The sequence below is a fragment of the Canis lupus genome, chromosome 11 (genome assembly GCF_003254725.2).
Source record: "Canis lupus dingo isolate Sandy chromosome 11, ASM325472v2, whole genome shotgun sequence".
NCBI lineage: Eukaryota > Metazoa > Chordata > Mammalia > Carnivora > Canidae > Canis > Canis lupus.
This window is the reverse complement of record NC_064253.1, coordinates 55,105,976-55,131,570: the sequence shown is the minus strand read 5'-3', so window position 1 is coordinate 55,131,570 and position 25,595 is coordinate 55,105,976. Positions and strand designations below refer to the sequence as shown.

The following is a 25,595-nucleotide window of genomic DNA, read 5'->3' as shown; positions in this document are numbered from 1 at the left end:
TTCTTCATACAGATCCTTTCCATTTCATGTCCGGCTTATTTTCAAGCATTCCACATTTATGACTGCTTTAGGGAAATGGGATCTATTTTCTTTAGTATTAAGTTGTTATTGCTGAAATAGAGAAACACTGTCGATCAGGGTATATACATATTTTGACCATGTTGAATTCTTATCACTTCTGGTAGTTTTTCCTCACTTGACTCCCTTGGGTTTTCTAGGTAGACAACAACAATACAGTCTGGAACGAGAATAAATTTGCTTTCTGTTTTCCAGTGTCACAGCATCTTTATCTTGATGGTTTTTCATGGAGGCTGTACCACATAGTGGTTAGACCGCGGGGGCTCTGTGATTCTAGCTCAGCTCCTTTCCCACTGTGTGTGTGACCTTGGGCAAATTTTTTAACTTTTCCTTGTCCCTCATAATGGAGACATACTCCTATCACTTCTGCTGTTGTAGTAAAATAATAAATACATATAAGGCAGTTAGGACTTAGAACAATGACCAAAAAAGCACCCAATATATATTAGCTATTAGTATTGTTATAATTATTGCCTTCTTCACTAAACGTCTTGGAGTTATATTTTAAAAATAGGAAAAATAGTAGATATTCTTGTCTTATTCTTGGCTTTAATGAGAATGCTATTTGTAAAGGATGTTAGAAGAACAGATATTCCTCATCACATTAAGGGGATGTTTTATTTATTCAGTGTTTGAACCAGATACACATGCTTAAGAAATCAGGTATCTTTATTATTTATTTATTTATTTATTTATTTATTCATTCATTCATTCATTCATTCATTCATTCATTTATTTTTTAAAAAGATTTGCTTATTTATTCATGAGAGACATATATAGAGAGAGGCAGAAACATAGGCAGAGGGAGAAGAGGGTTCCTCACAGGGAGCCCGATGTGGGACTCGATCCCGGGATCCAAGGATCACGCCCTGAGCCGAAGGCAGACACTCAACCACTGAGCCACCCAGGCGTCCCTAGAAATCAGGTATCTTTTTAAATCTCTATCCATAGCTATGCATTTTTTCTTTCCTCTATTAGTGTGACAAATTATAGTCCTCGATTTCCTTGTGTTCATTCTGCAGTGCATTCATTCATTTAACATATATTTATGGAGTGGCTGCCATGTGTTGGGCAGCCTGTCCTAGGCCCTGTGACACACTGATAAATGAAACAAATACTCTACCCTCAAGGTGCTTGCATTCTAGTGTGGGGAGACAGAGAATATAAAGAAGAAGCAAATACATCTGTAATATGTCAGGTAATAAGTGCTAGGGAGAATAATGAAGTAAGGGAAAGGGGATAGGATATGCCGTGTGGGGTGGGGTGAAGTCAAGGAGAGCCCCAAAGATAAGGTGACATTTGAGCAAATATCAGAAGGCTGTGAGAGGCAAGTCAGAGGATATCTGTGAGAAGAGCATTCCAGACAGCGAGAACAGGACATGCAAAGGTCCTGCTGCTGGTGGTGCTGGAGCCACATCACAGACACCATTATGGCTGGAACAGAGTAGTTGAGAGAGGAGTAGAGCTGGGTTTTGCAAGAAGAGACGGTGGATGTCCAGCCCCTACAAGACATTTGTGAGGACTTTGGCTTATACTTTGAGTCAAGTTAAGAATCTACTCGGTATTTTTGTTTGTTTTTATTGGGAAAAATTTCACATAACATAAAATCCATTATTTTAACCATTTTAAAATGTACAATTAAATGGTTATTTTTTTTTAAATGGTTATTGGTATGTACACAATAACATGAACCATAACTTCTAATTCCAAAGCATTTTTATCACTCCCAAAAGAAGTCCCATATCCATTAATAGTCACTCCTTTCTCCCTTGTCCCAGCCCAACAGCCACATATCTACTTTTTATATCTATAGATTGCCCTACAATAGACATTTCATATAAATGGAATCGTAGGGGTCAGAGGTAGAGGAAATGGGTGAAAATGATCAAAAGAAACAAGCTTCCAGTTATAAGATAAATGAATTCTGGGGATATAAGGTACAGCATGGTGACCATAGTTAACAATACTGTATTGTTTATTCAAAAGATGCTAGAGTAGATCTTTGAAATTCTCATCACAAGGAGAAAAATTATAACCATGTGAGGTGAACTTGTGGTAGTGATCATTTTGCAAAGCGTACATATGTCAAATCATTATGTTGTAAATGCTAAACTTATACAATGTCAATTGTAAGTCAATAAGTCTATTGTATCTCAATAAAACAAAAAAAAAGGAATAATAAAATATGTGGCATTTTTTTAAAGATTTTATTTATTTATTCATGATAGTTACACAGAGAGAGACAGAGAGGGAGAGACACAGGCAGAGGGAGAAGCACGCTCCATGCAGGGAGCCCGACGTGGGACTCGATCCCAGGTCTCCAGGATTGCGCCCCGGGCCAAAGGCAGGCGCCAAACCGCTGCGCCACCCAGGGATCCCAATATGTGGCATTTTGTGTCCAACTTATTTGTATATCTTCTTCGGAGGAATGCCTATTAAATCTTTTGTCCAGTTTTCAATTGCTTTGTTTTTTGTTGTTGTAGTTGTTGTTGTTTTGCTATTGACTCATAAGTGTTCTTTATATACTCTGGATATTAAACCCATCAGATACAATTTACGAATATTTTCTTCCATCCTGTGGGTTATCTTTGCACTTTCTTAATAATGAGTTCTTTGCACAAAAGTTCTCAATCTTGGTGAAGTCCAATTTATTGGTTTTTATCCTTTTGTTTCTTGTGTTTTGGTGTCATATTTCAGAAACCATTGTCTAATCCAAGGTCATGAAGACTTAAACTATGTTTCCTTCTAAGAGGGTTATAGTTTTATAAAATGTAGCTCCTACATTTAGGTCTTTGGTCCATTTTGAGTCAATTTTTGTATATGGTATGAGGTAAGTGTCCACCTGCATTCTTTTGTATGAAGCTATCCAGTTGTTACAGCACCGATCCAGTTGTTACAGCACCGTTTGTTGAAGAAACTGTTACTTCTCCATTAAGTGGTCTTGGCATCCTTACTGAAAATCAGTTGGTCATAGTAGTGTGGATTTATCTGTGGACTACTGGAGAGTTTTTAAAAGGAAATATTTGATCTCTTACATTTTAAAAGGATCACCCTGGCAGCTGAGTGGAAGGTGGTGACTTAGATAAAATGATGAAAACCAATCAGATTCTGGATCATATTTGACGGTAGAGCTGACAAAGTAAATTTCTTGATGGAATGTACGTGTGATGTGAAAAAATGAGGCATCGAGCATGGTGCCAAGTTTTCGATATGAGCAACTGGAAGGAATGAATTGTTATTTATTAACTTGAGGAAGAATGCGGAGGAGCAAATTTTAGAGAGGGGACTCAACAGTTTAGATATGCCTACTGGGATCCAGATGGAAATGTTGACTAGGTAGTTGGATAAATGGATCTGGAATTCAGAGTTACATTAAACCATGGTAGCACTCCTGAAATAAACCTGTCTTTGTTATACTGCATTATTCTTTTAATCAATTTAATTATTTAGGATTTTTTTTCTGTAAGTACGTGGGATAATAGTTTATATTTTACTCGATGGTGCCTCCTCTAATCAGGTTTAGTTGATGGAGTTATCCTAGTTTTACAGTGTGAAATAGAAAGCTTCCCATCTTTTTGGATGCCCTAGAATAGTTTATAGAATCTACAAATTAGCTGCTCATGAAAATCAAAAGATGAACCTACAAAACCATCCAGCATTCTCCATCTCCCACCTTACTCTTTTTACAAGTCGTCTTTCTGGCTTCTGCCACGCTTCTTGATCAGGTTTATACTTCTTGTGTGGATTTTAGTAACTTATATTTTCCAGAAAGAGTCCCTTTCCTTGAGATTTTCAAATTTATTAGCATATATTTGAATACCATGATTTTTCATGTCTGTGTCTTTTGTCATATGCTCTCTGTCATTATCGATATGTTTCTCCACTTTTCCCTTGATTAAGCTAGCTAGTTTCCTTTTTTTTTTTTTTTACTGATTTAGCTGATATTAACATCTTCAATTCAGCATGCACAAAAAAGGTCACATTTCTTATTTTTCCAAATTAAATTAAACCTGAATCAAGTGCACCATCTGCCACCAGATTTGCCAGGGTCAGCATTTTGCATCTCAAAGCATCATCTTCCTCCAACATGACCAGTATCCCTGGTGGTCTTTCTGTCACCAAGCTGGGAGAGCCTGCATTCTGTAGCCCCTGCTGCCTGCTGCCACTTGCATTTGACACAGGTTGGACTGGTTACCGCCACTGATCCAAGTCCCTGAACAAACTTCTGGGCATCACCAAGCTCCTTCCTAGGTTCCCAGCCTGCAACTTTCCACCAACAGCTTTTTCACTTCCATATGGAGCCATTCCCAGGATGTAGGAATACTTTGTTGGGAGTGATTTGCTCATTTTCTTTGCACAGATCCATGGCTTTTTCTCCTCTGATAGCCACATTCCCAAGAGTCACAGAGGGTCTCTTTTAGAAACCTGCCCCTAAATGGTCCTACTGTCTTTTGCAGCATAGTAGAGCCCATCCTCCTAGAAGCAGACACGTTGGTTGCTTCTGGGGGTCCCTTGTCCCCCCTTTAAAGATTACTCTCCCTACCAGACATGAGTAAGTTTTCCAGATATCTGTCTCAGAACATACAGCAAAAAGCACAAGTTAAATCATCAGTGAAAGATGCTGTTACCTTGTTGTTGTTGTTGTTGTTGTTTTTAACCCAAGGAACCATCACTTGGATTTTTATTGGCTCTGCTTCTATTTACCTACTTTCTAATTTATTTGTTTCTGCTTTTATCTTTATGAATACCTTATTTTATGTTTGCTTGTTTTGCCATCCTTTTTACTTCTAGATTTGCACACTTATTTTTTACTCTTTTTTAGTTGCTACCAAATATATTTAAGCCAATAAATTTGTCTTTGATTATAGCTTTGGCCAAATCCTATACATTTAGCTAAACAGTATGTCATGTTCATTATAATGAGACTATCTGTAATTGCCTTTTCAGTTTAAATATTAAGTTTCTATTTCTCTAAGTATATAAAATGCAATATAAAACATAAACATGCAATATATATTGTTGACTACAGATATTAGCACTTTTATTTACTGCCAATCCCTCATCACCTCTAATTTTGTGTTGTTATAATTTGAGTTTTTATTTGACTTTATTCTTTACATTGTGGATATTCTTTTTCAGTTGTTATTTGAGATATTTTATTTACTTTATTATTTTTATTTTTTTAAGATTTATTTGACAGAGAGAGGGAGCACAGGAGGGGGGACCAGCAGACAGAGGGAGAAGGAGAAGCAGGCTCCCCATGGAGCAGGGAGTGTGATGCGGGACTCAATCCCAGGACCCTGGGATCATGACCTGAGCCAAAGGCAGGTGTTTAACCGACTGAGCCATCCAGACACCCCTATTGATTTTATTTTAAAATAACTAGTTATTTTATAATAACTATGATTATAAGATTCAGATCTGTATTTATATGGTTTCAATCTCTATTGACAGATCCTTAATGATTGTATATTGATTTGTCTCTCCATGGCATGAGTAGGACTTTGAGTCATCCTTGTCAGGAAGGCAACAGGGGCTTTATACCTACCATGCTCTTCCACGGATCTGTTTCTTTCTATTGCATCTGCTAGGAAATATAGATTTTTATGAGCATAATCTTCTTCCTCAAACCTCTCTAGACATTACCTCAATGTTGTGATGACGTCTGATGCAATCTGGTTTGATTCTTTAGTGGATAAGTCTTTTTTTCTTCCCCCCTATGCTGGATGCTTGTAGGATTCTTTTCCCAATCCTTGGGATTAAAAAAGAAAACACAGCACATGTCAAATGTTAGCCTATTTTGTCTAACATGTGATTACCATTTTTATTTGAAGAATTGAGTGCTCAGATTGCAGAAGTTTTCTTCTATTATATCTTTAGTTATTGCTCTTTTATTCTGGTATCTTTTTTTTTTTTTTAGAAAAACCAGTCATTTGCACGTGAATCTCTGCCATTTATTCTCCATATTATGTTATCTCTGGTCATTTTTACTTCAGTCCTTGCTCTCAGCATTCTCAGAGGACGTCTCACCCTTATCGCCCTCTACATCACCTATGCTCTTTCCTGCTTCAGATGCTTCTTAAAATTCTCATAACCTATTCATTTCCCATCAATACTGTCTTAACTCTGCCAGCTTTCTTTTAATCTTTTATTGCATCATGTTCCACTTCTTAGGTTTAGAGCCCAGGTCTTAATATCTCCTTGAAGTACAAGACAGACACTACAACTTATTTCTGGTTCCTGCAGCGAATCTTTCTGGAGGTGATGTTCTTCCTATGCATGCATTCTTTGTTCGCTTCCTTTACATTTCGAGAAGTGTTCATAGGTTCCATGTATATCTTAAGTCTTCCCTGGACCTGGTTTTTGCTTATAGCTGAGTTAGTTATCCTGGGGCCCCCTCCTCATGTGACTTAGATGCTATAAGATTCTTCATGTGAGATATTAATCTGGAAGACTAGATGGTGAAATTTTATATTACCAGCCAGGGACCAGCAGCCAGGGGGTGGGGGTTGGGGAACATTCTGTGCTGTGGCCATGTCTTCTCTAGTTTGTTGGCAGAGCATCACTCCAGATGTGTGCTCCTCCTCCTGGCCTCTCCCTTGTTCCCCTGCCTGTTATGTCTGGGAGCTGCTCAGGCCTATCATGGGGAAAGCAAGCTTGAATGGGCTTTGCTTGTTCTTGGATCTAAAGGCCCAGCCACTCCAGAAGGCCATGGGGCTGCACACGAGAGATGGGCTCCCTGGGGTAGGCTCTGCACCCCTCCTGTGACCCAGCCTCTCCTCCAGGACTCAGTCACTCACCCTCAGAGACTGTGAGGTCGGTCCTGTGATTATGGCCACCCTCCCTGCAGTACCATGCTGCTTTCTCAGGAAGGAAAGCTATGAGTCAACCTTCAATCTGGTTCCACTGGCACTGTACCTAGCAGAAATTCCTCAAAGTTGGTGGCATATTGATGGCACTCTTTCCTGTTCTGCAATGCTGGAGCAGATTCCCCCCTATTTTTATATTCCTTTGGTCCTTTCTGTCACTTTCAGAAGGAGGTAGCTTAGGTAGGAGTTGGACATCTGTGTTCAGCTTTATCATCTTTCCCGAAAGTTTCATAGTTAACATTGTTCCCCGTACTTTGTATTTTGGCAGACAAATGACAATTCCCGAGCATTTCCTTTTCTGCGGCCCCTTTTTACATTCTTTGTATATACCGGCCTCCATCATATCTGGCGCTATCGTTTCTCCTGGGCACCTTTCCTCTCCCTCTCAAATGTCAGTAGCCTCCTCTCAATCAGACGACGGATTCTGTCAAACGTGGTACTGCCAGTCTTGGGGCCACGAACGCTGTTCCTTGCCAGGGGCTCATCATCTGGCATCGTAAGCCACATCCTGGCTTTCAACAATATTGATGGAATTTCCGCACATCCTCCTCTGTCTGCCAAAGCTACGACCTTCAAGTGGAAACAGAGGAGAAGCCATGCCTCTGCCCCAAGTCCGCAGTCTCCTCCTGAAGCCTTGCGTTTCACAAGAGAGCCCCTTCGGATTCCTCCTGGCACACCCAGGCCCTCCCGCGTGAATCAGCAGCCGTGGGCAGCCAGTGGCGGGGGAGGGGTTGCAGAGCACCCCCCCCCCATCAGTGCTTGGCCGCCCGCCCCAGGAAGACAGCACATCACACAATTTGCCATATCAAGTCTGTGAACAGCTGCCTCCCTACCCTTCGTGGGGACTCACCGAGCACCACACATCTGCTCCTTCCGGGGATGGCGAGAAGATTCCTCCCACTGTGGTGCCTGTGAATTCCCTCCGGGGTTTCGTGGGGCTCGCTCGGAAGAGCATTCTCCTGCAGAAAGCCTGCGACCAGCCTTTGCGGGAGTACACTGCCGGCCGCATCCTGCAGCACCGCCAGCGCTTCCTGCCCTTCCCAACCTCACATCAGGTTTCCTCCACCTCCCCTTCTTGACTGATAATAAATACAGCCATTCATGGGACCTCAGCCATGCTGGACATCTAGCATGCATTAGCTTCTTTTAACCTGCTTCACGGTGTTCAGATAAGTTGTAGTTATGCCCTTTTACAGATAAGAGAAGCTCTCAGACTTCCCTTGCTCCCTGCACATGGCCCAGCGGGTGGGGGCAGAACCAGCCTGCTAGTCCGACTCCAGTGTGTGCTCCGGTGCCTCTCCTGCCACCTTCCTACAGGGGAAAATAAAGCCACAGGCTCTTTCTTGTAGGCTTAGGGTGGGGGCCTGCCCCTTTGGATCCATGAGCCAAATCCAGCTCTCTGTTTTTGTAAATAAAGCTTTATTAGAACACAGCCACAGCCATTCCTTCACACATTGTCTAGGGTTGCTTTTGCAACGTAAAGACAGAGTTGAGTTGCTGTAATGGAGACTGTATGGCCTGCAGAGCCTAAAATATTTATCATCTGGCCCTTTACAAAGTTTGGTGACTCCTGGTTTAAGGCATGGGCCGTGGAAAGAGACCTGAAGTTAAATCCCTGGTCTCCTACTCCCCAGCTGTGGGACCCTGGGCAAGTGACTTGACATCTCTGAACCTCATTCTCTTACCCATAAAGGGTCAAAATTATACCTTTTGAATTTACACCCAGTGGTCAAGAGGAGTGAGAAGACATGTGCTGCGGGCTGTTAGGAGGGATGGCTAGTAACTGTGAGCTGTCACTGTTACTTTTCTCACTATCCCCAATATGCAGCAGTCTCCCACCTTTCCTCTGTGGCTTCCTTTCTGGAACATTCTGGCATTTTTGTCTAAGAACCCTTCATCTTTTCTGATACCCTCTGATACGGATGAAACACAGATGCTTCTCAAGCCTCCTCTGAATGCTGGGCAGCAGGTGTGAGTGGCACTCACCTCTGGCAAATAAATGGACAGGACACTGTTGGTCTCATTCGTTCATTCAGCCAGTGTTGACGGAGCCAGGCCACAGTACTAGAACCTGACAGGCACTCAGGGCCTCGGGCTCTCTGGGAGCTCTCAGCCCAGGGGCAGATGGACAGATTAATAGTCCACGACAACCCCAATGACTCCAGATTCTAGTCCCCTTTGGAAAATTCTCCTTGCATGGTGTACAGTGAATAAATACCTGTTCCCTGGAGTCTCTGGATATGGCTTTTAGGAAGACACATTATAAAAACTGCTGAGCTTAGCACAGCTTCAAGCCCCACTCGCGGGCTGTTGGCCTGCTCAGCACTTTGACAGAGTGTCCACCCGGTCGGCTCACCTGACCTGCCAGCTCCCTCCCAAGACACACACTCAGCACCTCTACAGGCTGGGGCTGGCTCCACCTACTCTGGGCCAGGGCAAGAGCAGACTGTCTTTCCTGACCTTGGAGGAACTTTTGACCTTGGTTCCTTTCCATCATCCGTCCTCAAGGCCGACATTCTCTCCTAGCCACCTGTACTAGATCAGAGGAGCCCTTGTGCCGTGTGCTGTTATGGGGGGTGTGGATGACCCAAAGAATTTGCCAGTTCTTCCAGAACGTGGCCAAGCAAGCATACACCTGAGAAGGAAGAGCGTTCAGGAGTCTTCATCCAGAAGGACTTCATGGTGGAAGGGCCGTTTGCAGTGGGGCTTAAAGCAGCAAGCAGGGCTTTGGCAGAAGAGAGCATAGGTCAGGAACTTAAAGTGATTGGTGTATGTGCTTGGTGGCAAAAATGAATTATCAAGGTATACGATAAAATGTGAGGTGAAAAAAATCAAGGTATAGAATTGTTGACGCTTCAATGACTTCTACCAAAAAAACCGGTTGTACCAGTGAAGGTCCTGGCAGGAAACAGGTGGCATATTCAGAAGGCTGACATGAGGAACATGTACTTTAGAGGAAGTACTTTGGGCAGGACCAGAGGAACCAGCTAGTGCTAAAGCAGTGCCGGAGACTCTGACCCCCTAGAAGACAAGAGGAAGGAGTGGTCACTGGAGGCGGGGGGGGGGGGGGGGGGGGGGGGGGGGGGGGGCTGCTCTTCTCTCCTCCCACCCACCCTCTGCTCCCCCTGGAGCCTGCGGTTGGCCCAGCCCTACCTGCAAGTCAAAGGACAAGGTAGCTCAAGTCCATAAAAGTCACATTCCAGAAACAGAGGAGCAGAGACAGACTCGTGTGGGTACAGACGAGGGCAACCAACACAAGAAATTGTACTGGTTGGGTTAGCGTGTTGGGAACATGGGTAGTTGTGTCACTACCCTCCTTTTCTCAAGCTTGAGGGGAAGTTGGGAAATCACTTGGCTAAGTTAGAAGTCTTTGAGTGGACAGGACCTCAGAGGTCTGAGCCAGCCCCTGGGTCCCACCACAGAAGAACCCCAAAGCAAGCAGCTGCATTTCTCCAGCAGCCGTGGGCTCTCAGCACCAGCGCCCTGTCATCTAAGCTCTGGGGACAAAGCACAGGTTTGGGCTGAGTCAACGCACACGTGGGTGAGCCTGACCCGGGTCAGGTTTCCCTAGAAAGGGACTTGAGATCTGCAAGAGGTTTACTGCAGGAGGGAGGGCGGTGGACATGAAATGCAGTTGTAACAGAGGCCTCAGGAGAGCCCCGGGGGAGCTCTGGAACTAGGTGGCCCTCAGGGATGGTCTAAATCAGGCCTGAAGCCTGGGCCAGTCACGGAGACGGGTTTGGTGGGGGGGGGCTGTGATCTTCGGACAGGGGCAGAGCCCCAAGGGACACTCAGCTGCAAGCCATCAGTAGCCAACACTCCCAGCAGCTGGGAGGCTGGAAAGTTCTGGCAGCACAGCGCAGTGTCTGTTACAGGGCCCTTGGGAATGAAGGAGTCTAGACTAGTGGGCCCGGTAAGACCAGGACAGCTGAAAGGGCATCACTTGGCCAGTAGCCCCCAAATGTGGCTGTATAACGAGGACCCCAGGGTGCTTTATGCAGACGCATTCCTGTCTCCCTCCCCTCCTCTCATCCCCGGGTTAGAAGCTTGTGGGCAGGGCCCCGGAATCTGTATTTCTACAAAGCTCCCAGAGAGGCGTGATGCACAAGCTGGCCTGGAGCCACTGCTCTTCAAAACTCTGAACCCAAATGTGGCTGATGTCAGGGAAGATTTCCAGTTCTGTACAGTGCTTGCTGAGCAGCTGCTCTGTGCCAAGCTCTGGGCTCGGTGCTGGAACATCAAGGAACCGAGCTGGGTACTGCCATCAAGGAGGTGCCATCTTGCAGGGCTTCAGGAAAGGGACCTGGAAGGGTTGCAGCGGGTGGCTTTTTTGGGGGGGGTTACTGTTCGCAGGGGGGTTACCATTCTGTTGCTGCTCTTAAAGATATGGCTTTGGGCAGTATCGACGTGGAAAGCGGGAAACTGGGTTTGAATCCAGCTCTGCCCCGAGACAGCTGTGTGATTTGGGGCAAGTCCCTGCCCCTCTGCAGACCTCAGTTTCCCCTGCGGTCCAGTAAGGCCTGGTGGGTCAGTGGGTCAGAGATGTGGGGAGCGGGCCTGAGGGTGACCATGCCAACCCCACTTGTAGGACAGAGGCATCCCTTTGCAATGACCTTGGGGCCAGGAGGTGAAGTACATCTCAGGCATGTGCCACCTCCTCTTTGTTGTCACCTCTGATCTTGATGCCGCGTCCCTTGGATGTGCCCAGCTCTGCCTTCTTCTCTCTCTTACTGATTGTAAAGCCTCAGCAAGCCACTTAAAATTCCAGGCCCCTATCTGTAAAATGATGTCTGCTTTATAAGACTGTGGAGGGGATGAAATGCACCCAGAGTCATCCTGCCGAGCCCCCCAAGCCTGCTTGCTCCCCGAGGGCTGGGAGTGGGGGGCGGGAGAGGAAGGGAAGAGGGGTGGGCTCCGGGTGCAGGTGGCCCTCAGGCCTTCCCTTCCTCCTCCATCCACACTGCCAGTCGGCAGTCCCGAACAAGTAAGGGAGGCCCTGTAGACAAAGGAGGAGGGCCATAGGACATCTGGGCAGGTCAGTGAGCAGAGGACAAAGGAAAAAGACTTTGAAATATAAGACTGGAAAGACAACTGCACATGAGAAGGGCAGGGATGCCCTAGGGTCTCTGAGGAGTCCTTCAGCTCCACCTTGGGGTGAGAGGGTGGACACAGATCCACCTGTTTATTGGGCTTACTGAGCTGCTGGAGCTGCCCCATTTCTGCAGAGCTGAGAATGTGTACCAGCGGGGCTGCCCTTGACACCTGCGTCCTTGTAACTGGAGTAGAGGTCCGAGACATTCCTTGGGGTTCCTTGTCTCTCCTCCCCTTCCTCTGAGGCCCAAGTACCTACTCTAGCAACCTCACCTCTGCTTGCATACCAGCAGTGATGGGAAGCTCACTCTCCAGCCACAGCCGTTCCTTCCATCCTTGTTAGAAAGTTCTACCCCTGAGAGAGCCGAAAGCTACTTCCAGGTGGCTTCCCATGCTGGTTCTGGCCATTGCCTGGGATCCCAGGGGTCACGCTGGTCCCCACGTCTCGGTGATAGCTCCTCAGGATATGCAGGTGGGGCTTTCTGTCTATGTGGCCCTCCCCCCTCCCCTCTGCAGTTCCTCAGGTGCCAGGGAGCAGGGGAGGAGCTCAGAAAGCAGGGTGTGTGTGTGTGTGTGTGTGTGTGTGTGTGTGTGTGTGTGAGACTCTGCACCCCACTTCCTCTGGTGCTCTCAGGTGAGAGCCCTCTTCTTACCTGCTTTATTAATATCTAAATTTTCTGTAACTATTGGTCTGGGTCCCACAGGCCTGCTGCAATTAAAGCGCCAGGCGCTTCGTCACAGGAAAGCAGCCAGGCTCTGATGGCTGATGTCTTTCTGCCATAGCTCAGCAGGGTCTGACTTCATGGAGCTGACAGAGCTGCAGAAGTGGTGCGCGAAGGGAAGACTGCAGGCTGGGGGTTTGTGCATATCCAGGAAGGGGACTTCAGTCTGGTCCCACTTCCTCAGGTCCCACGCCCAGCCCGGGGCTGGAAGCTGAGGGTCCCGGATGGATGGCGTGTGGACTCTCAGGACAGTTTCTGGTTCTCCAGAGAGAGTGGCCCTGTGCTCAGGAGGAGGGGTCACCACTAGCTTGGGAATGAGGGAAGACTTCTTCTTGTAGGAGGAGGTGTCTAAGGATGTGTGGGATTTTTTTTTTTTTAAGATTTTATTTATTTATTCATGAGAGAGAGAAAGAGAGGCAGAGACACAGGCAGAAGCAGAAGCAGGCTCCATGAAGGGAGCCAGATGTGGGACTCCATCCCAGGTCTCCAGGATCATGCCCTGGGCCAAAGGCAGACGCTAAACCACTGAGCCACCCAGGGATCTCCAGATGTGTGGGATTTTAAAGTCAGAGCTGGTTGTAGGAGTTTGCAGGTTCTGCTGTAACAAATCATCACAATTTGTTACGTTACGGTAACAAAGCTCGAAGTTCAAAATCAACCTCACTAGGCCGAAAGCAAGGTGTGGGCAGGACTGGTTGGTTCTGGAGGCTCTAGGGGAGAATCTGGCCCCTTGCCTTTTCCAGCTGCTAGAGGCCAACTTCGCTCCTTGGCTCGGGGCCATCCTCTACCTTCAAAGCCAGCAGTGTGGTTTTGGCACACCCACCTCGCTCAGACCCCTGCTTCTGTTGTCAGGTCTCCCTCTGGGTCTACCTCCATCTTTCCCTTAGAAAGACCCCCTATGACTACCCTGGGCCCACCTAGATAATGAGAGGATCTCCACATTTCCAGACCCTTCACTTAATCCCATCTGCAAAGTGCCCTTTGTCGTATAAGGGAAGGGATTCCAGGAATGAGGATGTGTGCATCTTTTGGGAAGGGACCTTATTCTGTCTATCACACTTAAGCTTCTTTGGAATTTCTAAAACTGTGTGAGGCTGGACGGTGGGAAGAGGGACTTGAGAGCCAGAGAGCCCTAGCTCCCCTGAATCATCTGCCCTCCCTACCCCCCCCCCACACAGATTGGTCTAGGGTGTGGTTCTGGGAGCTGAGCCCCTGAGGAGCCCGTGAGGCAACAGGGCAGACGAGAGTGGTCTGCAGGCCCTCCCCTCTCCCTCTGATGGACTCCCCGAACAGGTGATGCCAGTGTTGGCTGCAATGCAGGAGGGAAATGTCATGGGTGGATCTTGCGTACAGGAGCCTGTCACTGGCCAGCTCTGCCAGTAGGGATCCCTGTTCCCATCCACCATGGGGGCTGGCCACACGTCCACCAGCCGGTGGGAGCTGATCATAAGGGTTTGATGTGAGCGGTTAGGTGGGTTCAGGTCACAAGGCCCCACACCCTGTGCCACAGCGGTGAGGAGAGCAGAGAACAGCCCCCCCCCCCGCCCTGGAACTCTGCATCCCCCAGGGGTGCCCACAGGGAAGCCTAGCACTGTCCCCAGAGCCAGGCCCTGTGTCAGCGGGCTGCTCATTGAGGCTGAAGCATGCAGGCCAGCTGCTGAGCGTTTGGCTCACCCCTGCAAGACCATCTCAGATGGTCTCAGCATGAACTCTTCAAGGGTCAGACTAAGGACCCTCTGCGACGAAGCCTGGACGGACACAGTGCCATCAAAGCCCTTCCCTTCGGGGGGCTGCTGCGCTAATTGGGGAGTGGACGTGACAGCCCCAGTTCTCATGGTCAGCTCTATAACGGCCAGCTCAAAGCCAGCAACCCGAACTCCAGAGCCTGCCCCTGAGGCCCACCAGCCTGGTGGCCCCACCTGGGCCCCCACATCTCATAACATGACAGCTCCTGGTCCACCCCTTGTTTTCCTGCTCTTGGTAACTCTGGGGAAGTGAGAAAAACTGTCATTTCTTTGGGATAGACAAGTGGCTGTCAACTAGAGGGGAACCTTACCTGTGATGTGGGTGCAGGCAGGACAGGAAGCCTGGCTGCTCCGTGGGGTCACGGTTTAGACCAGCAAGCGGCTGGATCCTGGGCGATGTATTTGTTTCCGTGACTGCCACAACACATCACCAGAAACTGCCTTAAAGCAACAGAAATTCATTCCCTTATGGTTCTAGAGCCAGGGGTTCTGAAATCAAGGTGTCAGCAGGGCCCTGCTCCTTCTGAATGCTCCCCAGAACCGTCTTTCCCAGCCTCTTTCAGCCTCTGCTGGCTCTAGGTGTTCCTTGGCTGGTGGCTGCATCTCTGCAGCGTCTGCCTCTGTCATCACATGCCTCACCCCTCCTGTCTCTGTGTCCCCTGAATCTCCCTCCGCCTTTATGTCATAAGGACACTTCTTATTGGATTTAGGGCCCACCCAGGTAGTCCAGGATGAGCTCATCTCAAGATCCTGCAATTAACTACATCTGCAAGGATGCTTTTTCCAAATTAGGTCACACCCACAGATCTTGATGGTTAGGGCTTGGACGTACCTCTTTGGAGGTCACATTGGCTCTGCCGTGGGTGAACACACAGGTGTCCCCCCCACACATGTGGGGTCTTCACATGGACACAGCTGCGTATATGCCACAGGTATTACCCTGTGCAAGTGCTACACATATACAGTAGAGCTGATGCATGTTCACTTGCGTACTTGCCCCGATAAAAAAAAATTCACTTGTATTCAACTCTGGTTATAGCTTATTAAGAGCTAACGTTTATAGAAATCTGAAAGCTTGATGGCTCTGTTTTTTAAAAGGAACGCTTTCTTCAATGAATCTTCATCAGGTTTAGGAAAGTAAAGTACAACCACATGGGATGTGGAGATTTAAGTGCATGCCCCAAATCTTTGGAAAACTTCAGAGATGCAGAGGGGTACTTCGAAAAAGGCAGAGTGCGGGCAGATGGAATTTTGAAATGCTTATTTTCTTGGAACCACATGCATTGGTGATGAGAGAAAACTCCCTTCTCTGGCATCTCAACCAGCTTCTCCTTGTACACCTCTGATGACAGGCAGCTCACTGCCTACCAAAGCAGCCTTCTCCATCATTAGAAAGTTCTTTTGGCTTGGACCAAAGTTTGCTTTCCTGAACCATTTACTGTTGGCCCTTCCTCTGCCATGGGGGTGCCCAGAATCAGGTGCCCTCTCTTCCACATGAGAGCCCTTCAGAGTTTGAACCTGGTTATCACTTCCTGCCTCGGTCTTCTCTTCTGCAGGCTAATTTTTTAATTAGCTTAAATTAATGGTGGTTCCTGGGGAGCTCCAGCCCCAGTAAAAGTGACCTGAATTATTCAAAGATTTGAGTGTTTCAAATGCCTGTTTATCCTAATTAGCATCTTAACTACAGCGGTGCCCTCTACCTCTAACGAGCCACATTTTAACATGTTCCATATTTTAATGGATTTTACTTGAATGAACTGTTTAATCAAGTGAAGACACATTTCATGAATGAATAGAAGTAAATCTATAATTATACGCTTTAGTCAGGTAAAAGGAGTGACATTTTGGCACAATCCAGGGCTATATATAGCGAGTGCATTTGAATGACAAAGTAGGTTACCTCCACTTCCATAGGAGAGCTGGGAATTCGCTTTGCTCTCAAGTTCATTTCGTAACCTAATTAGAATTTTCAAAGAGTTGTAAAGTGCATGTGGCACAGATCTGGTTCTCCCCATCTTTACCTGGATGTCTGCCTTTCGAGATGATTCCTCAGCTGGTGCAGCAGCCTCATTAGGAAAGGCGGCCGGGGAACTACAGGCCACAGAAGCCAAGTGTCCCGGGGTCTCCGATGTTCCCCATGACGTCCACCTTGCATTTCATGTCAGAGCCTTCACTGCCTGGGATGTGTGGTCGGAAAGTGATCACTTAGAGCTATGACAATGCTTTGCTTTCCTCCTCTGCCTTTCTTACTGTCTCTTATGCCTTCTCCCTCCCTTCCTTCTTTCAGTTCACAGGACCTGCTCCTCACGCTGGGGGCCAGGAGTAGAAGGACCTGGGGATGAAAGAGGAGAGATAACTATGGGACAGGACAGGAGAGAACAGGGAAGCAGTGAAGGAAGCTGGAAAGGAAGATGGTGCCCTGGACCTGGAGAGAGTGGGGACAGTGATGTGGGGAACTTTTAGGCAGGCTGACAACCCTGCTGTAGCTTGGCAGTTCTGTTGCTTTTACCTCTCAAATGTGTGGTCCCCATCTTTAGCTGCATGTTGGAGCCACCTGGAGAGCTCTAAAGATGCTGATGCCTGGGTGCTAGCCCAGGAATTCTAATTGGTTTAGGATGCAGCCTGGGCATCAGTTTTTTCAAACCCCCCAGGTGTTTTATGACCGATATGCCATCCAGAAGGCTCCTGGTGACTGCAGCCCCAGCCAATACCTTGACGACAGCTCAGGGAAGACTGAGCCAGAACCTCCCAGCTAAGTTGCTCCCATATTCCTGACCCATGGAAACTGTGTGAGATAATAAATGCTTCTTGTTTGAAGCCACCAGGTTTTGGGAAAATTTGTTACATAGCAATGGATGACTAATACAGATTATTAGTTGCCCCCAATGCGCCCCTAAGTAGGTCACTTCTTGTACCTCCACCAGTGCCTCCAGAATCTGTCACCCAGATGGTTGCTGGAGCTGCCTCCCTGGCCTTCCTCTTCCCCACCTGCCTCTGCCCCTCACTGGCCCCACAGCAGCCTAAAACACAGTTCTGGTCATGTCACCCCTCCTTGAAACCTTGTAATGGTTTTCCACGGTGCTTAGGCTCAAGACCAGCATCTTTGATGTAAGTTATGAGGCCCTGATGGCCTACTCTTCATTTTGTGCTCACAACCTTCCCTCCTCCCTGGCCCATGCTCTGCTTTAGCCCAGCCTGACTCTTCTCACTTTCTTTCCTACTGTGGGACCTTTGCATGCACTACTCCTCAGCCTGGAATCCTTCTCCTGCTTTACCTCCTGGCCTGGATCCAGCTCCTCCATTACAGCCTCTCCCAGAGCATACTCCTGAACTTGAGAATACTCCCTTTACTTGGTAGGTACAGGGCAGTCATCTGATGAATGTTCCTCACCCTCAGTAGATAGAGACCCAGGACTGAGAATGGTTTTGCTTACTATCAGAGCCCTAGTACCACTTCACATGGTGGGTGAAATAGAAGAGATGTCAGTATCATGAATATATGAATGAATGAATGAATGAATGAATGAATGAATGAACAAACAAGTGGATGAATGAATGGGGGAATGGGAAAATCAATGAGAGAGACTGGCAAGAACAAACAGAGCCCCAAGGATAACCAGAGCACTAGGTAACCGTTCAGAGAGACTCAAGCCCATTGGCAATGACTGGGCATCAGATGGAATCCCAGCTGCAGGAATGAGGCAGGAGCCCAGATTGAGAGCCTGAGATCTAGGATGTCTAGCCAGTGACATACTTATTCCTCTGGTCTCCTTTTCCTCCTCCAACCTGTCTACTTCTCCCCCTGCATCTCGCAGGATGATAAAGACTGGCTGTGTCCCCGACACCTCAGTCAGTTGGAGGAGTGAGACCAGTGTGATGGCTTCATTGGAGTGACAAGTCCTCATCACCCCTTCCCCCACAGCCCCGTGACCCAGCTGGGAGGGAGACTGTGTGCATACCTACTGGGCCTACTGCTCAGATGGCTGATCTGACCTGACGGGGTTTTTGCCTGCTGACCGGGAGCAGGACTGTCCCCACAGCTCTGGGCTTACCCCCAGAGCCACTGATTCTGCTTAGCTCTTGACTTCTCTCAAGATGTTGGACTTCCTTAGAGCTTAAAGTCTGAGCTTAAATGTTAAAATTCTTGGACTTGGATCTTGGATTCCCAAGGCCTCATGGGATGCCTTAGGAGACATTGTTGTCATCCCTTATAACCTTTGTACTCCTCAGCCCCCTGTGTCCATGGCTTCCCTAAGGGTCCTTGGTCCCTGTCCTAGCCACACCTCCCTCCTCTGAGCTTAAGCCACTTTGTCACTATCCCTTCTAAAGGCAACCAGAACTGAGCCCAGCATCCTCGGTGTGAGCTGACATGGACAGAGGACAGACCAGAGGGTGACTGCCCCTTCCTTCATTCTAGCTGTGATGCCTTCTAATTATGGCTCCTAGTCCTGCTCACCCTTTTGGATGGCAGTAGCCTCACTCAGTTAACACATTCTGGTCTTCTAATCAAAGGGGAAATATCCAAGCCATTGGAAACATTTTTCCCCACTATGATCAATGGTTGTTATAAAACTTATCCTGCTTCCTTTAGGACAGAGGTTTTCAGACTTGAGCATGCATCAGAATCACCTGCAGGGCTGAGTAAACACAGGTCGCTGGACCCTATGTCACTGTGTCTGATCCAGTAGGTCTGGGGTGGGGCCTGAGAATGTGCATTTCTAACAAGTTCCCAGATGATGCTGGTGTTACCATCCAGGGGCCACCCTAGGACAGGCTTTCTGACACAACTTCATATCTAGCCCAAATCAGTTCTTGAGGCAGGGGAGGGAAATCAGTAGCTCTTGCCCCCAAGCCTATCCAGATTATTTATTCCTGGGGCTCTGACCCTCTGGTTCTATTTTCTGGCATCAAGTGACTTGGGCTTCTTGGAGCTCCTTCTGCAGCCTGAGCTCAGATCCACTATTGTGGAAGCAGAAGTGACCTCAGCCCTGTGAACTGGCCCCAAAGCCCCAGCCTTGAAGGATTCAACCCCTCTAGGTTCTTCTCCTAGCACCCTGGAAACCCTACCCCTGGCCCTGCTCATTTCCCCCAGGGGTCCTGGCTCTTCCTTCAGGGTAATGAGGCAGCCTTCCCCTCTGTCCCATCCATGCCCATCCATGCAGATTAGGTTCCCCGGCGGGACTCCAACTATACTGGAGAGTGCGTGTGTGTTTTATTTTCTTGGAAAAATTGAGAGTCACTCTTTTCCCAGAAGAATGTATTTCTGCTTTATAATGGAGGCAAATGAAAACATAGGACTCACTGTGCAGAAATGCAGTTTATAGCAAGACATCAGCCCCATTAAACAAGAGAACCTACAATTCCAGAAGGAAAAATAGGCGTTTCAAATTCGTGTCGTACCTCTTTGGCCAGTGGACTGAATAACTCTCCGATCTACACGTGAGGTTGTGGCTACTTTTCCTTAGGAGTTACATCAACTCCATTGTTTCTTTTCCATGCTTTGGTTACTTAAAAATACCATTTATTACTCATTTCCTCCATTTGCTTTCTCTAAAGAGGTCCATTAGAGTAAATACTTGAGCTGAGCTCAGACTTCTTGGTGCTAAAATTATGGTGGCTGATCGTACTACCATCTGTTCTGACCTGTTCTGGCTCATCAGGCTTCCAGAACTGTCCACAGCTGGCAGGATCCAGAAGAACCAGCCTGGGAGCATGTGGAGAGCACAAGACTGGGAATGACACTTCTGTTTCCTCATTTGTGAAATTAGGGGCAGAATGAGATGACCTCTAGGGTGTTTTAGTTTTGTTCGTTTTGAGTTCTAACTGCCTAAAAAAAAATAGTTTATTTTGCCATAATTTATACAGCTCTCACACACACCCTTATTCACAGATAGATACTCCAAGCCACTGACTGCCTTGAGGCCTTGCCCTTACCCCTGGAAGTGATCATCCCAGCTTTTAAACTGCATAAAGAACTTGAGAGTTTACATTTTGCATCATTGGTGTTTTTGCTGGTCCCTGAAACAACCCCATATGTTACATGCTGTATTAACCCCACTTCAGAGATGTGAAGACTGAGCTCCAAGAGAGATCCCCTGAGTGTGCATGCCAGTGGTGCGTGCATCAGCTGCACTGCCTCCAGCAGGGGTGACTTTGCACATTTTCTGAAGTGTCTAATCGTTGTTGTTTCTCTACAACACCCCCCCACACACGAAACTAACAGTGGGGCTCCACCTGCATCCAAGAAGGATTTGTGGCAGCAGAAATAAACCACAATGCCAAAGTCAACTTTTTTGGTCCAATCAACTCATTCCCAGTCTTCCATCACAATAGAGGTAAAAGGGCAGCCCCGATGGCCCAGCGGTTTGGTGCCGCCTTTAGCCTGGGGTATGATCTTGGAGACCCAGGATGGAGTTCCACATCGGGCTCCCTGCATGGAGCCTGCTTCTCCCTCTGCCTGTGTCTCTGCCTCTCTCTCTCTCTCTCTCTCTGTCTCTCACGAATAAATAAATAAATAAAATCTTTAAAAAAATAGAGATAAAAACTAAGAATGGACAAGGCTCCATGTGATTGCAGCAGCTTCATTCTTTGTTTTATTTTTTATAAATTTAGTTTTTATTGGTGTTCAATTTGCCAACATATAGAATAACACCTTGTACCAAACATTTATCCAGAGCATTTCCAGCATTCAGGAAACACAGAGTAGCAAACACCCATGGACTCGTTACCCAGAATTAAATAAACGTTCACTTTTTGTTCTATTTGTGTCATATTTCTCTTAAAGAAATAAAATACAGCAGTTCCCATTGAAACCCTTTGGCTCTGTTTCCACGGTGGTGGCTTCCCAGCGACCATCCTGCAATGTTCACAGCCAAATTATTCAAAATAACGCTTTGAGATATACATGGGAAGAAATCTACCACGGAAATAAGAAGCGCCTTTTTTTTTTTTTTTTTTTTTTTTTTTACTGTGATAAAATATAGGTAACATGAAGTTTCCATTTTAACCATTTATTAAAGATTTATTTATTTATGTTTAGAGAGGGGGAGGGGCAGAAAGAGAGGGAGAGAGAATCTTAGACTCCACACCTAGCACACCCTACACAGGGCTCAATCCCATGACCTTGAGATCATGACCTGAGCCAAAACCAAGAGTTGGATGCTCAACCAACTGTGCCACCCAGACTCCCTGTCCATTTTTACCATTTTTAAGTGTCCAGTTTGGTGGCATTAAGTACATTCATACTATTGTGTAATCAGCACCACCATCCATCCCCAGATCTTTTTCATCCACCCAGTCACCCTACCCATCAAACACTAACTCCCCATTCCCTCCTTCCCAGCCCCAAGTAGTCACTGATCTACTTTCCATCTCTATGAATTCTACTCCTCTAGGTACCTCATGTGAGTGGAATCCTACAATACTTGTCCTTTTGTGTCTGGCTCCTTTCACTTCACATAATGTCTTCATTTCATCCACATTGTAGTGTGGATCAGAACCTCATTGGAAGGCTGAATAGTGTTCCGTGGCGTGTACATACCACGTGTTTATCCCTCCATCCATTGATAGACATGTGGGTTACTTCCATCTTTTGGGTTTTGTGAATAAGGCTGCTGTGAACATGGGTGTGCAAGTACATCTTGAAGACCCTGTTTTCAGTTCTTTTGAGACAGTAACCAGAGGTGGAATACTGGATCATATAGCGATCTGTGTTTAATGTTTGAGGAACTGCCGTACTGGTTTCCACAGTGTCTGCACCATTCTGTGCACATGGGTTTCATTTCTCTCCATCTTCGCCAATGCTTACTGTTTCCTGTTTTTTAATAATGACCATCATAATGGGTGTGAACGAGAAGTGCTTGTAAGGATCATCTTCTCCTAAGGAAGAAGACACTAAAGCCCTGAGACAGGGTGAGTCACACAGCGAGGCAGAGGTCACCACCAAGTTGGTGACAAAGCAAAACCTAGAATCTGGGCCCCTACGCAAGCCTCCCCCCCCCCCCCCCCCCCGGCCCAGTTGTTTTTACTGACACACATAGTCCAGTTTCCATTGCTTTACATCAGGGGTTGCTCAGCCATGGCCACAGGCCAGATACAAACTTCAGAGTTCTTTGGTTTCAGAGTTCCTACTTTGTTGTGTGTGTTTTAAGTAATTCAAAATCATGCCAATATTTTCAGATATGCAAGGATCTTATATTTTAAAAAACCTAGATTTCTGAATTCTTCCCCCAAAACCAGAAGGTCTAGTGACCCCGGTCTAGCATTCTGGCACAGCGTGATTACAGCAGCTGCCACCTTAGATGGGACATGTGGTCACCAGTTTGCCACTGTCCCCACCACTCCCTAATATCCTTCCATGCTGCTTCACACATTGGCTGGACTTGGCACACCCTGGAGTTCACAGACCTCCGCTTTCCAAGCACAGAGTTGTTAGCCGCCCTGCGTGTCAGTGGACAGAGTTACATGTAACAGCGCGGGTTGGCTCCATACCCCCTTGCCATAAGTAGAGATGTATGTGAATAGTCTGACTTGGAGACAGTATGATAAAGGGCAGAGAAACCCCAGCATGAAAGCCTGGAGATTGGGGTGCTCATCTTGACTCTCCCAGGAAAACCTTATGCAATCAGTTTCTTGTCCTTTTACCAGTGTGTCACCTGCGGGGTGGGACAGGCAGGTCTCCACGGTCTCACAGGGCCCTCTAGTTTATAATAAAAGGGGTAAATTGCTCGTTTTGCATTGTTGGTGGAAAAAAACAGCCCAGTTGAGCTGCTTTGTCGGGATGACCCCTCTGACCAGACCCTTCCTGTCCTTCCTGTGGCCACCAGCACACCCACCCACTCTTTCTCTTTGTGACAGGTGAGGAACGACCTGACTGGGGTTCTGTATGGTGAGGACATCGAGATTTCGGACACCGAGAGCTTCTCCAACGACCCCTGCACGAGTGTCAAAAAGCTGAAGGTAGGTGTGTCTGGCCATGGCTTGGAGGACAGACTGTGCCATGCTCCAGGCTTCCCCGCATCCCTGACTGTGAAAGAGCCTCGAGTTTAGGCTATTCCCTCTCATCCTGGCATTTCACACGTGGGGAGAGGCTCCCAGGAGCTGGCTTCCCTTGGCTCTCCCCTTGCTTGGCCAGCAGGGACCAAAGGTCTGGTTGCCAGGTGCATAGCCATGTAGAGCTTACTTGGTGACTTTGTATCTCTCACCCGAGCCTAAGAGGCAAGCAGGATGTGAGTTACCACCTCCTCTGTTGTGAAGAGATGGAGAAAGAGGGACTATGTTGCCCAAAGGCACAGCAAGGCAGTATGGTTACTGGGACTGAAAGCCTAAGCTCCTGACTCCTCTTATCCCACAAACTCTCTCTCAAACACCTGGTTTGTGCCATACCCCCTCCTGGGCTCACAGATGCCATCAAGCATGTCCTTGTCCTCAGGTTGCTCACAGCTGGTGTGGAAGCCAGCAGCTTCCTCTAGGGATCAGAACAGAGGGGCCTAGGAACAAAGGGAGGAAGTGACTCATCGAGCCTGGGGAGAGGGTTCAGACAAGGCTCCAGAGAAACATTTGCACCTGGCCAGGGAGGATAAGCAGGAGGGGGGCCTGCAGGTGCCCAGCAGGGAAAAAGGGGTGAAGATAAGAAGGCAGGGCAGTGTCGGGGCTGGAAAAAGCATTTGGAGCCAGGTTCCACGAGCCTTGAATGCCGAGCTAAGGACTTTGGTCTTTTATCCAGGGAGCAGTGGGAGATGCTAGGGGTTTGTAAGCAGGTACAGACGTAGTTAGAGCATCTCTCTCCCTCTCTTCCTGTCTCCCTCTCTTCCATTCTGGCATGCCCACATTTAGGGTTGTCGACATGGAGACCCCAGATGCCAATTGCTGATAAGCCCCCTTTCATCTTGGGCAGGTCCCAGGCTACACCAGTCAGAACAGGTGGCAGTTTAGAATTCTTATCTTGCAAAGCCCTCACAGTTCACAGATGGAAAAGACTGAGGCCCAAAGACAGGGAACAAGGGGAGCAGAGTGCCAGTGGTTTGTTTCCTGACCTCAGGAGCATGCCTGTGTGTGACATTTCAGCCCTGAGAGTCCCTGCAGAGAAGGAAACAGTGGGTGGGAGGGCCTGCTGGCAGCCCAGGTAGCTGGGGCTGGATCTGCCCACACTGTTCCCCCACAGGCTGTGTGGGCAGAGGGTCCAGTCAGGCTGTAGGGGTCAGGAGGACCCAGAGCAGTGCAGAGTGCCTACTCTCCAGGGAGCCGGTGGGGCTGAGGGTGAGGGAAGAGCCCGATGCTGAGCTGACATTCTCCACCACACAGGGCAGCGTCTCCCCAGGGTGGGCACTTGAAATAGCTTCCTGCATCTCGGAGGCCTAGCAGGCTTTGGAGTTGAAAGAGCCTTTGTGTGTGGAGCAGAAGCACTAGTTGAAAGTCTGAGAGAAATTAGGAATGGAACTGGGTGCTCTGCTCTTCGGCCAACTAGCTCCAACAGAAGTAGGAGTGACAATACTGCTGACGGAAGTAGCAGCCTGCCGGGCCAGCGCCCTGAGCCAGAGCCGGGCCGATGCAGACCCTCCCTGGCTCATTCAGTCCTCCCCAGAGCCCTCAGACGGAGGCAGTTTTTGCATCCCTGTGTCACAGGTGGGGAATGTGAGGCTCAAAGAGGTTAAGGATTGCCCCGAGTCACTCAACTGGAAAACAGTGGGCTGGATTCAAGCCTGGATCTGGGTGACAGGGCAGCTCAGGTCTCTCCAGCACCCCACACAGCTGCGGTGCTCAGAACGGATGACAACATCACATAAGCTGGAGGGGAGGGGGGAAGCGGGAGCCTAGTCTGTCTGCTGGCAAAGGAGTCCTTCTGGGGGAAGCACTCTTCCCCCAGAGGCTTACACGGCTGCTTCTCCAGCCTTCTTCTCATCTTTGCTCAGTTGTTCCCCTTTTTCCAGGCCTTCCCAAATACTTCATTTAAAAGTTAAATCCTTGCCCACTTTCTGCTGATTTTCTCCATTTCACTGATGGATGTCTGTGTTCGTTTCCAAGGTCTGCTGAAACAAAGTACCACAAACAATGTGACTTAAAGCAACTGAAATGTATACTCTCACATTTTG

The 25,595-nt window shown here is 47.6% G+C and overlaps 1 protein-coding gene across 1 annotated transcript in view; it reads left to right on the top strand.

The window, feature by feature from the left end:
• GABBR2 (gamma-aminobutyric acid type B receptor subunit 2) overlaps nucleotides 1-25,595 on the top strand; it is a 348,641-nt gene that overhangs the window by 153,398 nt on the left and 169,648 nt on the right. The window contains exon 4 of the mRNA XM_025432171.3: nucleotides 23,362-23,463. Coding sequence (XP_025287956.1) covers nucleotides 23,362-23,463 — 102 coding nt within the window. The remainder of the gene's footprint in view (nucleotides 1-23,361; nucleotides 23,464-25,595) is intronic.